Source organism: Mustela lutreola, chromosome X (assembly GCF_030435805.1).
Source record: "Mustela lutreola isolate mMusLut2 chromosome X, mMusLut2.pri, whole genome shotgun sequence".
Lineage (NCBI taxonomy): Eukaryota > Metazoa > Chordata > Mammalia > Carnivora > Mustelidae > Mustela > Mustela lutreola.
In genome coordinates this window covers 66,842,978-66,857,307 of record NC_081308.1, presented here as the reverse complement: position 1 = coordinate 66,857,307, position 14,330 = coordinate 66,842,978, and the positions used below count along the sequence as shown (strand labels likewise).

The following is a 14,330-nucleotide window of genomic DNA, read 5'->3' as shown; positions in this document are numbered from 1 at the left end:
TTCGCCCAAATCGACAGGTTTTGCAGGCATGCCTGATGGCAAGTACGTGGCTTGGCTTCTGGCCCGGAGAGGCTACTCAAAAGTTCAACCTAGAGATTCCTTATAAGAAGTTCCACCAAAGCAGATTCTAAAATGTCTATATGATCACACTCACTGTTCTTGCTGAGCTTATGTAAATAATTAGGCCAAGTTTGTTAAAACTGGACTTATTTTTCAAATAAATAAGTCCTGATTTGGCTATCTCTGGAAATGAGGGTTATTTTAGAGAGAAAAATTATGTTTTAATAACATGCCTTTATGGATGTTAAATTCTAGATTTGGTTGTATTTAAATGTTTGTCTGTCTAAGCTAGACAACCTAAGGTAAACTTTAGAGGAAGATTTAAAATATTTACAAAAGTGGGTTAAACTAGACTATGAAGGGGACTGGGCTAAGACTAGGAAGAAATTAGTAAGCCAAATACATCAGGGCACTCATTTGGGGACATGCAAGCTCAAGGAGCTCATGGGCAAGCAGTTTCAGGTTTCTAAATTATGGCGTATGGCTCAGGATATGGTTGATAGATGTGCGCAGTGTCAGGTGGTAAATGCGGGAAGAACTAGAATGGGAAGAGGGAAAAGAGAAAGAGGTAAGGAGCCAGAGATTTCTTGGGAAATGGATTCTACAGAGATGAAACTGGGAAAATATGGACACAAGTATATGTCAGTTTTTATGGATACCTTTTCAGGCTGGGTAGAGGCCTTTTCTGCCAAACACGAGATGGCAGGAGTGGTAACCAAAAGCTACTAGAGGTTTGGGTTACCTCTCACGATCGGGTCAAACAATGGCCCTGCGTTTGTGAGTTCAGTCTCACAAGCATTGGCCAAGGCCATAGGCACTAATTGAAAACTACATTGTGCCTACTGGCCCCAGAGTTGCGGGCAAGTAGAGAGAATGAACTGGACTCTTAAAGAGACCTTGACAAAGCAAATTCTAGAGGCTGATGGTGGATGGGTGACTCTCCTTCCTTTCGCCCTCCTCATGGCATGATGTACACCCTATTTAAACAAGGTGACCCCATTTGAAATAATGTTTGGGAAACACCCCCACGCCCACCCCACCCCACCCCCGCTCTGCCCTCGGCTACAAGAGGTTGCCCTAGCAAAAATAACTGATCAGTCTGTACTCCAGTCACTGCAGGCATTACAGTCTGTCTTAAAAAGAGCCCACGCAGGCATTCGAACTGCTAACACTGAAACAGAGATGGAGCTGGAACCACATCCTTACCAACCCAGGGACTTGGTTTGAATGTGCCGCCACCAAGTGGAAAACTTGGAACCTCGTTGGAAGGGACCATTTACTGTCATCCTGACCACCCCCACAGCAATAAAAGTAGAAGGCATGGGGCCTGGATTCACACAGGTCATGTCAAAGAAGCAGAAGACAGGGATGCCCCCCAGAGATGGATGCCATTGCCGATGGATCCTGCTGACCATGGACTAAAGCTAAGACTCAAAAACAAAACAAAACAAAACAAAACAAAAAAAACAATGAGTTCATTAAGTTTATTGTTACTGGTCTATGTAAAAACTTCTGAGTCACCCCATCAGACAAAAAAGTGTAGATGTGAAATTAGACAAGTGGGATTAACAAAAATTGAAAAGGTTATACAAAGCGATGAATGGCTGACCCATCAGCTAATGATGCAATTTAATGTAACCATATGTCAGTTGGCCCCTGTAACTCCTTGTGTCACGCATGCCTCTTACTACATGTGTCCTTACACAGGGACTCATACAGGATGTGGAAGAGCTTCAGACTATTACTGTGCATGATGGGGATGTGAGACAATAGCCTCTGATTGGGGAATAAACCGTGACACCCATATAACAGTAGTACCCATCAGAACAGATAGCTGTGTAACAAAAGGAATTTGTTAAAAATTTAGCCACAGGGATCTTCCCTTCAATTGCATCCCACCGATTTGGAAAATATTGTACAAATATATCTATTACAATCATCAACCCCAAAGATCATCTCTAGGAATATAGCCGATCTTGGGGCGTTAGCTATTGGGAACCTGGTGCAGATAGAGGAGGGCAATTCACCATCCAGAAGATAAGAATTCGAGAACCGCTTCGGCCTATAGGGCTGAACCTAGTTTTAAATCCTCCCAAGCCATTAAAACCAACCAAGTTACCCGCCACTTCTACCCCGAGGGAAACTATCATAAAAGGTAAAAGAGAAAAGGTTGACAATGGCAATAATGCTATAAAAGTTTTACTCCCACTGGTAGATACAATGTTTAATTTTTTTAATGCTTTAGGTCCTAATGTCACCCGCGACTGCTGGCTCCTCGGCTCCCATACTATATTGGCATGGGGGCCAATCTTACTATAGGGACCCAAAAGGGCCAAATTAAAAATGAAAGCTCTCATGACACCTGTGAATGGGAAAAAATACCTAGACTAACTGTGGGAGATATAAGAGGTACGGGACTCTGCTTTGCGACACAGAAAGGGAAACAATCTTCCCAATACAAAAACTTATGTGAGGTTATAATGGTCCCTACCGTCTTCACTAATTTCCTTAAGGCCCCTGTCAGGGCCTGGTTTGCTTGTAATTCAGGGCTCACACCATGCCTTAATCTTGCTTTATTCCAAAACTCTTCATGGAATGAGCTCTGTATAACACTCACATCCTTCCCCAAGTAGGTTATTATAAGGGGGTCGAAGGATTCCAGCATCTTACTGCAGGGACAGGGTGAACAAAACGTGAGGTCCCCATCCTAATTCCAGCATTAGTGGCTGCAGGAATAGCGGGGTCGACAGCAATAGGAACCACAGCCTTAATAAAAGAAAAAGTAGATTTTGAAGCTCTGGGATCCCAAGTAGATGCTGATTTACATCACATGCATGAAAATATAGGTAAGCTGACTGATTCCCTGAGCTCTCTAGCTGAAATGGTACTGCAAAATTGAAGGGGGCTTAACATACTATTCTTGGAAAAAGGGGGACTTTGTGTAGCCTTGGGGGAAGAATACTACTTTTGGGTAAATCACACTGGGGTCATTAAAGACAGCTTGACAGCTGTCAAAATAAGACTAGATGAGCGTGAACAACAGTGCAGGGACTCCCAGGGATGGTATGAAAGTTTATTCAACTGTTCTCCATGGATGACTTCCCTAATAACAGCAATTGCAGGCCCCTTATTCTTACTATTATTAATGTTACTCTTTGGCGCCTGCGCTATAAACGCCCTGATGTCATTTATATAAAAAAATTGGGGCAATAAAGATGATAATCTTACAAACTCAATATAACCCCTTACAACAGGGGGGCATAGAATCGTCAAAGATTTGACTAATCTCCAAAGAAAAGGGGGGAATGTAAGGGCCTACTTAGCCAGAGCGAGCCATTTTGTTGTTTATGCAGTAAAGTTAGATTGAACCTGCCCCTTGCCCCCAAGAGAAAAGCGCTTAGAAACAGAACTGGTGAAATATGACTGACCAGCCCCTGATAACGGAGCCCACATACAAGGACGTGTCCGGCCAGGTGGAAACGTCCAATCAGTGAAAGGGCACGTATTACCTCCCTACCCGCCAAGGATGAGCCAGGCCAGGTGGAAACATCCAATCAAGGGAAAGCGCATGTATTACCCGCCAAGGAGTGTGAGCCCCGCCTTTTGGGCTCCAGACAAATTCTAGCCAAGGTCATAGGCTGAATTAGATGACTATCATGGGGTAGAATGTAATTCCATTGGCCACCTGTGTGTGGCCAGGCTCAACCACATGGCCTTTACAAGATAGTCTGTGAGACTGGGAGAGGTCTCCTCTGTGCAAGATACGGCCCTGGCTGGTCAGTTTGATTCTCGATGCTTGGCACGAAATAAAGCTTTGCTTGACCTTCGCTTTGTATCGGTCTCATCCTTTTATCTACGGACCCTTTCAGGATCAAGTCCTATATCAGGTGCCTTGCTTGACAGGGAGCCTGCTTCTCCCTCTGCCTGCCGCTCCCCCTCTTGTGCGCTCTTTCTCTCTCTAGCAAATAAATAAATAAAATCTTAAAAAAAAAAAAAAACACTTGCAGGAATGTATCAGCCAAATCTCAGTTCATAAGAAAGGTGAAGAAATTAAATGAAATTTAATTTAAATTTAAATATAATTTTGAAACTGAACATTCAGTGATACACTATAATGTTTACACTGTAATGTTTTTTAAACAAGTCTGAGTTGCATATGCAAGAAGGAATCTTTTGCAGAGATAAGAAGGAAAAAGACAAAGAGAAATTACAAATATTTGAGGAGCTTAAACTACCTCAGTACATCACTCCACACTAGAATGCTCTTGCCTATGATTATTAAATGGTTTGATTCCTTACTCAAATTACTTGTCTTATTCTGGCAAGAAGCTGAATCTAGAGGGGGATTCTGGAAAAACCATAAGATTCATAACCAAAAGATATGGATCTGAATCCTAATACCACACTTATGTGATGGAGGGCAAATTACTTTATGATTCAATATCAATTTTTTTAAAGTAAGCTTTATACCCAATGTGGGTATATATATAGAGATATATCTATATATATACACACACATATATAGATATGCACATAGATATATATAGATCTATATATACACACATATACACATATAGATATCTATATATACACATATGTATATAGATCTATATATACACATATGTATGTGTATATATGTATGTGTACATATGTATGTTATACATATACATATGTATATGTAGATATAGATATATACACATATGTATGTGTATATATAAATCTATATACATATGTGTATATATAGATCTATGTGTGTGTATAGATATATATATATACACACACATATATATGCGTATATATAGATCTATATATATATAGGTCATAACCATTTTTTCTCTATCATTCTCATTAAAAATTTTGGTAATGTCTCTCACTGATTCTTCTTCTTTCACCTTTCACTTCCTTCTCATTCATCCGGCTTCCAAATTACACCTACACTACTCTGGGCCTGAGGCCACCACAATGAGAAATGTGGGACTTGAACTCAAATCTGTAAGGTCAAGAGTTGCATGCTTAGGGCACCTGGGTGGCTCAGGGGGTTAAAGCCTCTGCCTTCGGCTCAGGTCATGATCTCAGGGTACCTGGATCAAACCCCACATCGGGCTCCCTGATCAGTGGGGAGTCTGCTTCACCCCCTCTCTCTGCCTGCCTCTCTGCCTACTTATGATCTCTGTCAAATAAATAAAATCTTTTTAAAAAAAGAGTTGCATGCTTCACTGAGTCAGCTAGGCATCCCAATTCAATCTCAATTTTTATAAAATGAAAACATACTGACTTAAAGAAAATGCAATAAATATATATATTTTTTTAAAGATATATTTATTTATTTTAGAGAGAGTATAAGTGGGGGTAGGGTAGAGAGAAAGAGAGAATCCCCAGACTCCCCACTGAATGCAGATCCTGACTTGGGGCTCAATCCCAGGACCCTGAGATCATGACCTGATGGAAATCAAGTTAGCCACTTAATCAACTGAGCCAACCAGGTGCCCCAAAAATGCAGTTTATATTGCGGATATCAGAGAAATCCTGAGTAGGGAAAATTTAAAGCTAGCCAGTCATATAAATGGTCATCATGTGAAAGTAGTACAATTTGAGAGACCACCATCATGTTGATATCCATCTGTAAAGCTTCTATAATTCTAGATTAAAAACATGTAGGCATGGGGAAATGGCCATTCACATAACATACGTGCATGCCTTAATTGTGAATCATCAATTAAGATATTGACAATTTTTAAAATATTTCATTTGAGAGAGATGGAGATGGCATGAGAGAGCACAAGCGGAAAGGAGGGGGAGAAGCAGACTCTCCGCTGAGCAGGGAGCCTGAGACTGGACTCAGTACCAGGACCCTGGGATCATGACCCAAGCTGAAGGCAGACGCTTAATCAATTGAGCCACCCAGGTGCCCCAAGATATTGACTATGTATCTGAGTAAGAATATGTATGAAAGCAATTGTGTACCAATGTGGGATAGTGAGAATCATCCACATTGTGTGCAAGCAAAAAGAACTGTATTACATGGAGCACTGGGTGTGGTACATTAACAATGAATCTTAGCACTGAAAATATAAAATTAAATTTAAAAAAAAGAACTGTATAATCTGTAGAAAATTTAAAAACAGTGATAAAACCAACAAAAATCTGGCCTATTTGAATTATCACCATGCTCTGACAATTTTAAACAACATCAATGATAAAATACACCTGTCCAGAAAAATATTTTGTCTAAAGTCCAAATAATTGATGAAGTTACTGTCGAGTTTTATTAATACTACTGTAAGCTTCACATGAGCACATACTCATTACTAAGCCCTGTACTGTTAACCTTTAAGTAAACTCAGAGAATTCCCAATTATATTAATGGCACCTAACACACAGATTCAGCTACAGGAATTCCTTAGAATAAGTTCAAAATGGTTTAGAATCATTGAAGCTTGCTTTGGGTACAGTTCATGTCTCAATTATCTGGCACAAGATCTTTGTTTAAACTATAGTTTCAAAGTAAATAATGACAGTGTAGTAAATGTCTCTACCTTTAAACAGGGCTCAGTATGCCTTCTTTATTGGTTTCCTATTGTTGTTGTAACAAATTACCACAAATTCAGTGGCCTAAAACTTCAAAATGACTGCAATTTTCCCTTCTGTAAATGCCAAAATTAGTCTGTGCCCTTTCCCTGCCTCCAAAAGATGTCATGGAGATAAATAATGGTACCACATTCTGAATAAATCACAGATGTTACATACTATGTCAAGCCTGGCTTGATAACATCTCCCAAATAATTTAGAGCAAAGACTCAAATCCCAAACTTCCGGGCCTCTAACCATAATGCTACCACCTACTAAGAGGATTCCCTTTCTTCTAGTTTCCAACAGCACGTTCCTTACTTTTGAGCCTTCGCCTACAGCATCCTTAAAGTCCATATTACTACTGACAGCCTGTTTAAGGCAATTTATGCTTTCCCTATCATGGTCCTCAAAATTCTTCTAGTCTTCACCTACCGCCTGATTCTAAAACCACTCCCACATTTTAGGTACTTGATACAGCAGCACTCCACTTCCAGTACCAGAGTCTGTAGCCATTTTCTACTGCTCTGTAACAAATTACCATGTAATTAGTAGCTTAACACAATACCCATTACCATCTCAGAGTCCTATGGGTCAAGAGTCCAGATATAGCTTAACTTGGTCCTCTGCTCGGGGTCTCAAAGGACCAAAATCATGGTATCAGCCAGGCCTGAAGCTCATCTAAGACTTTAAGTCCTCTTCCAAACTTGCTGGTTATTGGTAGAATTTAGTTCCTTCCAACTAGAGTGAAATCCCCATTTTTTGCTGGCTCTCAGCCTGGGAGCATTCTCAGCTCTCAGCGGCTACCCTGAGGTCCTTGCCAAATGGCCCCCTTGAGTAACACAGCTTTTTGCTTTTTTAAGGCCAACAGGTGAACATCTGCTGCTGCTTTTCCCACTTAGGGATTCACCTGATTAGGCCAAACTCACCCAGGATAATCTCCATTTTTATTAACTCAAAATTAAAAGGTTATAACTTAAATGAACGAACAGAATCCCCTCATATTCACAAGGCTTGCCCACACCAACAGGAGGGAATAGGGAATTATACAGAGCATGTATACCAAGGGTGGAAATCTTGAGGCCACCTTGAGAATTCTGCCCACTCTCCCCATTGACCTTGGATATGGTCTTGGATTCCTAGCTTTACAACACTGCTGAAGTGTTCATGTTCTTATTCCCCTCCCTTTGCTCAGTTTGTATTTCCTAGTTCTTGGACAGAGATGCCTCTCACTTTAAAGTAATCTTTCAATGATTTATTTCTTATTCTCCATAAAATCAGAGAGAAGTAATTAAGCAAGTTTTCTTGCTGGTGAGCAATCTGGAAAAGGCTACCACAGGCAGAATTGTATGCAGCCAGTAATCTTTATTCTTCCCTAGTTCCTCAGGCAATGAGTATGGACACATGTTCATGGATATTTAAGAATGTATGGGGGCGCCTGGTGGCTCAGTGGGTTAAGCCTCTGCCTTCGGGTCAGGTCATGGTCTCAGGGTCCTGGAATTGAGCCCCGCATTGGGCTCTCGGTCAGTGGGGAGCCTGCTTCCCCCTCTCTCTCTGCCTGCCTCTCTGCCTACTTGCGGTCTCTCTCTGTCAAATAAGTAAATAAAATCTTTAAAAAAGAATGTATGAGGGGCGCCTGGGTGGCTCAGTGGGTTAAGCCGCTGCCTTCGGCTCAGGTCATGATCTCAGGGTCCTGGGATCGAGCCCCGCATCGGGCTCTCTGCTCAGCAGGGAGCCTGCTTCCCTCTCTCTCTCCCTCTCTGCCTGCCTCTCCATCTACTTGTGATTTCTCTCTGTAAAATAAATAAATAAAATCTTTAAAAAAAAAAAGAATGTATGAACTACACAAAGTCAATACAGCAAAGGATGTTCTTGATTTTTAAGTCTGTCTAGCACGAAGTATTTAACACTCTCCTACTCATTTAAAGGGATATTTTCTATAAAATGAGAAGTCTAACAAATGTTTTAAATATTTTTAAGAGTTGGCTAAAAAGCATCCATAGAGAAACCTATTTGCTTTGTGTATAACTGCTGCTGCTAGCTATAGGTATCTCTAGTTCAGCTCTTGCCTAGAAAGTAATTCATCAATTAAGTTTAACTTTTATTTTTCTTCTATATCCACCAGGGGAAAAAGCCTCATTTCTCCCGCTTCTCTGCTCTGCTAAATCCATTCTCAAATGATCATGCTGTGGTTAGAGTTTTAAGAGAATTTACTGTATGCACTATAAACATTGTGGCTGCTTCTAACTAGTTTTAGCTATCAAGGTCAGTAGGTCTAATGGGACATGCACAAACCTTTATACATATATAAAGATAATGGAAACATACACTCTTAAAAGTCATGAGATGAGAAGAAACCCCTCCATCCATATAAAATCAACTGGTCTATTATTGGAGTCTGACAAAATATCATTTAAAAATTTTCATTTTATGTTACTCTGTAAATGTATGCTCTTGTTCATAGTATTATAAAAGGGAAGTAACTCTAACAGGCTTTATATTTAATTATTAATTTCTGCTAGCTTTCGGGTAACAACTTGGGTACCAGAAGAGAAGCAGGTACTGAAGCAGGTCGTTTCCTGCTCTTCTAATGTGAACTGGGCTTCATTCACTGGTCTGACAGGTTCAGGCCCCAGCTCTTATCTCCATAGAATATTCATCAAATATTTGCCAGATATATCAAAGAAAATCAGAAAGCTATAGTGACTCAAATAGCAGGAATTAACCCTTACATAGGGACTTCTAATCCCCAAACCACATACAACATACAGGTTTGAGGAAACTTTACTGCAGGAAACAATGATAAGCATTTAAAAATAGGCAAAAATCATTTTGTTAGACATGCCAAAAAGATTATATACTTGAAAAAAAATCTGTAGTGTCAAATAATTGGAAATATCTTTTAAAAGTCAATTATAGATCTAGTCATAAGAACCAAAAGAAATTTATTTGTAAAATTTCTTACTTGACCAGTGGTGAGAACCAAGAAACACTATACCAAAAAATGCTCAACTAACACCCTAATAGTCTCTAAGCTGGTTCAGACAAGAGAACAACAAAAGTAGCTCTTGATTATTAGGCTGGAAAGATGTCCTTCTTTATGTCTTTCAATTGCACAAAGAGATACATTTAACCACATGGTCTGTGCAAGTAGCATCGTAGTATCTGTAGATATAATTGGGTCATAGCTTCCAGGGGGCTATTCCTTGTCTACCTTACAGAGCTGTTTCACCACTCTTGCTAATTTCTTTGTCGGCTCCTTTCTCTTTTTCTTCTCCTTTGTTGGTTTTTGTTTTTTCTCTTTCTCTGATATCTCCTTTCTCTTCTGCCCGTCCACTGTCAGTTCCTTTCTCTCTTCCATGGTTGCCTTCTTCTTTCTCTTCTTCTTTGTCATGAACACTGGTATAAACTGCTTTGTTATAGCCTTCTCGGTTCCGAGCAATTTCAATTGCCAAAAATTGTATCCTGGGGGCTGAAATGTAAATAGAATTGATTATTGTCCTAGTCCCAGTTACTTTTCTAAACCTACTGGAAGTCTATTAACAAAGCTGAACTAACAGTCAAAGCATTCCAGTACAGTCATAAACTTCAGAGATGTGGAATTCTAATCTTGTTAAATGAGGCTGAAAATACTTAACCATCTTATCTCATAGTTATTCAATGAAAAGTAACATGATCTTTAAATATGTAACAAATAAAATAATCCCCAAACTATTCATGTCACTAATTCATCAGTAAAACCAGATCCCTCAATTTCCTTATACAGAAACCACTCCAGAGGCAAGAATCTCACCAAAGATGGTGTTTTCCTCAGTGTAGCCCTGGGAACAATCCAGTCGCAACAAAGTACCATAATTGAAGTCTTCTACAATCCCGTCAAACTTCAAGCAGAATGGCCTCCACTTCTATAAAGGCAAAAAAGATGCCTTAGCTGACAAATGCAGGAGGCTGGTGAAGTCAGGCCAGGAGAAGGGACTCCACTTCCTCAGTAAGCGACGTACCCATAGTGAAAGAGACTAGGACTGAGCTAATTTCTACTTTCAATAGCACTGAGTTTCTATGCTATCTATTGTCCTTAGACTGGTATTTCTCAACACAAACAATATTTTAACTTGACAAAATATTTAAATCCTAGGCTACAGAATTAAAATTTGACTTCTTATATATATTGTTTTGTCTTTAAGTTATTGGTTAACTCAGCCCAAAATAGTTATTCATCCCCACTGAAGCACAAATTGAGACAAAGGCAGCAGGTATGTGGCAAGGTCACAAAGTTAAATTTTAAGAAAGAAGTCCATTGCTAGAAGTACTTTTGCCAAGATCAGTAACAGAGTTAACAGTTAACAGTAACAATGTTAAAAGGTCACATATATCACAAACCAAGGACCTACTCTCAGGGAAGTATTTTCCCCACTATAAGAGTTTTAGCACACTGTAAAAGTATGATAATCAGGTAAGCAATGGGAAACCTAAGTTCTCCTAGTATCCATGGCCCATGATAATGAGAACTTAAATCCGGAGAATTCAGACACCTCTCTATATCCTATTTGCCAATTCTCCATTCAAGACTTTTTTTGCCAATTTGCCAACTCTCCATCCAAGCTAAACTACTAACATAACATAAGTAAATTTGCTCCTTCTTCCCTGAAAGGCCTGGGTAGGAAGGGATAAATTATCCAAGTCAAAAAAAAAAAAAAAAAAAGGAAAAAAATACATCCAATGTACATAAAAAACTCAAATACCAGAAAAATATTTATTTCGCTTCATAACTTACTTATTAGTTGATTATAACTACATAAAAGCCCTGGTTCTTTACATATTTCCTTAAAACATACTGAAAAAAGGTTAGATGTATAAAAATGTTTTCACAATCAATAATTGTTAGTGAGATGCTATGCAATATTTGAGAGAACTCTTACCTCTTTAGCTGATTCTGATTTGAGCTCTTCTGGATCCAACACATCTATCCTGAGTTTCTCAAAATTTTCCCGAAACTCAGAATAGATTTGGTCATCCACTTTGGTGAGTTTCAGGAACTGTGGGTCAACTGATGAAATCAGCTGCCAGACACAAGACAACATAACAGAAACTAGTCTCTAATTTACTACACTTCTATACCCCCTTCCCCAGAAAATTCTTTATGGTTCTAAGGGCAGAAGAGTTATTAGGAAGTACAGGCAGACGAGGTCCCAGATGAAATCATGACATAGTTTTCAAAGGCCATAATATACTACCAGTTCAAACCCTTTTGGGACTAGTACTGCCTGGCTATTGCCCTCTGTGAATTGTCCATTCAGTCATCAAACATTTATTGATTGCCTACTACAGAATCATTTTGCTAGTTAGCAGAACACTGGGCAAAGAAGTACAACTCCTCATTGTCAAAACAAAATTCACTTTCACTCCCTCATTCTCTGTGGGTAAAATCTTACAGTAATAAAAAGTATCTCCAAAATACATATGTTTTGCTGAGAATAGTGATTAGCAGAGAACCAAACACTACAATTCCATGTTTAATTCTGCTTAATAATGAAAACAGACAACTCACCTTGTAGTAGACTTCAGCATGCTGCATTGCTTTCATGGCCCAAGCCATCTCAATATCAGGCTGCAAAGGAGTGAAGAATGTCAGGTCAGAATCTCCCAATTCTGCTACTAGAGAACAAATTAAAGATGTCTGTGGATGTCTAGGTAAAGTCAATAACACTACTGCCAAAGAATAAAAACTGGACTAATAGGTTTGGAAAATAGAAAACTTTTGTCCTTAATGAAGGAAACTACCCACCAAAAGAAGCTGCCTATACAATCTAATCAACAGCATAAGTCACTGGTTCTTTTTCCAGCAGCTAGTGAAGTGTGAGAGACTACAGAAAGCAGTAAATAGAGTGCCTTCTCAGGAGTCAATTAAACCATTGTAAAACTGATACAATATACTCACATGTATCACTGAGGCCTTGGGAGAACAAAGTAAGATAAATGAAGTGAAATACCCTTCACTTTTAATAGTCTAACATGTTATAATCTGTTTATAAGATTTGTGTTTATAAGATAGCCAATTCCTCCCCCCAAAAAAGATAGCCAATTCCCCATCCAAAACACTTAAAATTGAATCAGTATTGTGAAGCAGGCTAGATTATTAAATAAGCCTTCCCAAATACCTATCACCTCTTCCATTAAAATCTCCCACTCTAGCCAGATGGATCTATTTCACTGACCCCAGCAAAGCCATTTTCATTTTCACCTCCATGCCTTACTCCATATCCTGTGTCCATCTATACTTGGAGGATTCAGTTAGAGATTCACTTTTTCAGTGAAGTCTTCCTATACTGCTGTCTCAGTTCTTAGGGGTTTCTCCTTCGACTAAACTCCTTTGGATCTTATACTCTAACCTAACATACATCAATCACATTTTTATTTGACTGTTAATACTATTCTCATGTCCCTGTGTCTTGTATCTCAAAAATATCATATGCTTTCTTCTTAAGAATCTAAACAAGACATATCATAATTCAGTGCCACTTTACTGAATAATGAAATCATTCAGTAACCTTTAAAAAATAGCAGTTTCTGACTCTCACCGCCGCCGCCCCCCCCCCCCAATATTTTGATTTAATTGGTATAGATTGTGACCTGGACAACTGAAAATATAAAACCTTCTCAGGTGGTTGGTTCTACTGCAGCAAAGTTAGAGAATTACCTCCACCGGCATCTGTCCTCGGTTTGTGGACCAAAAAGGTTAAAATGAATGAGAAACCTCCGTTTCTGTCGGGCATGGAGAGGGTTCACAGAAGACATCAGGAGGTTACAGTTTCGTGGCAGGCCCTGCAGACATACCAAGCTAACTGTTTAAGTGGGAGCTGGGGGTGAGTCATACTCACATCGTTGCCGTAAGACTCGGCTGGGAGAGAAAGAGCATGTGCCACAGACGCCAGTTCCCCGGAAACCTGGGAAGGGAACAAGAAGGGGGAGAGATGGTGTTCAAAGCTCGACCCCTCTCGGCTTCCCCACCCACCCGATCCCAGAGCAGCGTCTCACCGGCTCAGCAGTTCCACTGGTCGTCTCCATGTTGCACCCCACAAAGCAAGCGCCTGTTTCCCGGAAATGACTATTTGCAAACTCGGCCGGCAGCTGGTTGGAAAGGGAGGGCCGAATAAGAGAGGCTTTCTTTCCGGGTGCGCCTGCGCGCAACCTCCATAGTTGTCCCTGGCCCCTCCTCATTCACCCTGCGCTCGCGCAAAGGTGTTGCGCTGCTGCACAATATGGGATGCTTCCGATGTCACAGATAGTTTAATGCTCCTTAATATCGGTGGTGATCTTCCGAAAAGCTTTAGTTTAAAACCTTTCGCGTGCCCACTGCGCTGAGTGCCCAGCAGAGATTCGGATTCACTCTCTACATTACTGCAAGCAGGCTCATGTACCAATACATACACACACCCCAATACTCCAAATAAGGAGTAAATTACAAACAAGCTTGGTGCTAGACAATGAAGTAGAGGGATGAAGAATTTAGTCCCCATTTTGGAAGAAATACATACAGTGAGATAGCATATAAAGTAGTCATCTCGAAATAGCATCATGCACTATGGGAACACAAATAAGGGTTACAAAAACGGAGTCGGAAAGGACAACCAGAAAAGCAGGCAACGAAGGCAGGGAACGACACTCCAGGGAGAGGAGAGTGCATGTACAAAGGCACTGGAGAA

General features: G+C 40.1%; 1 protein-coding gene and 1 long non-coding RNA gene across 3 annotated transcripts in view; both read right to left on the bottom strand.

Annotated features, from left to right (window-relative positions):
- Nucleotides 1–1,530: 1,530 nt before the first annotated feature.
- Nucleotides 1,531–14,330, bottom strand: part of LOC131821333 (uncharacterized) — a 70,522-nt gene continuing 57,722 nt past the window's right edge. The window contains exon 2 of the long non-coding RNA XR_009349878.1: nt 1,531–9,063. This is a non-coding gene — a long non-coding RNA (uncharacterized LOC131821333). The remainder of the gene's footprint in view (nt 9,064–14,330) is intronic.
- PBDC1 (polysaccharide biosynthesis domain containing 1) lies at nt 9,556–13,810 on the bottom strand. Of its 2 annotated transcripts, XM_059157359.1 has the most exons (6): nt 13,663–13,810; nt 13,506–13,571; nt 12,176–12,235; nt 11,547–11,687; nt 10,421–10,532; nt 9,556–10,099 (listed from the first exon to the last, which is right to left on the bottom strand). In XM_059157359.1, the coding sequence occupies exons 1-6, from the start codon at nt 13,690–13,692 to the stop codon at nt 9,843–9,845; spliced, it is 666 nt and encodes a 221-aa protein (XP_059013342.1). In that variant the 5' UTR covers nt 13,693–13,810; the 3' UTR covers nt 9,556–9,842. The 2 variants fall into 2 exon arrangements, with proteins under 2 accessions (XP_059013342.1, XP_059013343.1); XM_059157360.1 differs by lacking the exons at nt 13,506–13,571; nt 13,663–13,810 and adding an exon at nt 13,325–13,467.

Bases quoted from the DNA above. Each gene is read 5' to 3' on its own strand.
- PBDC1 (XM_059157359.1), bottom strand. From the start codon at position 13,692: ATGGAGACGACCAGTGGAACTGCTGAGCCG. The intron at 13,572-13,662 runs GTGAGACGCTGC...TTCCCTTCCCAG, and splicing joins CCAGTGGAACTGCTGAGCCG to GTTTCCGGGGAACTGGCGTC. The intron at 11,688-12,175 runs GTGAGTTGTCTG...TGTGTCTGGCAG, and splicing joins ATGCTGAAGTCTACTACAAG to CTGATTTCATCAGTTGACCC.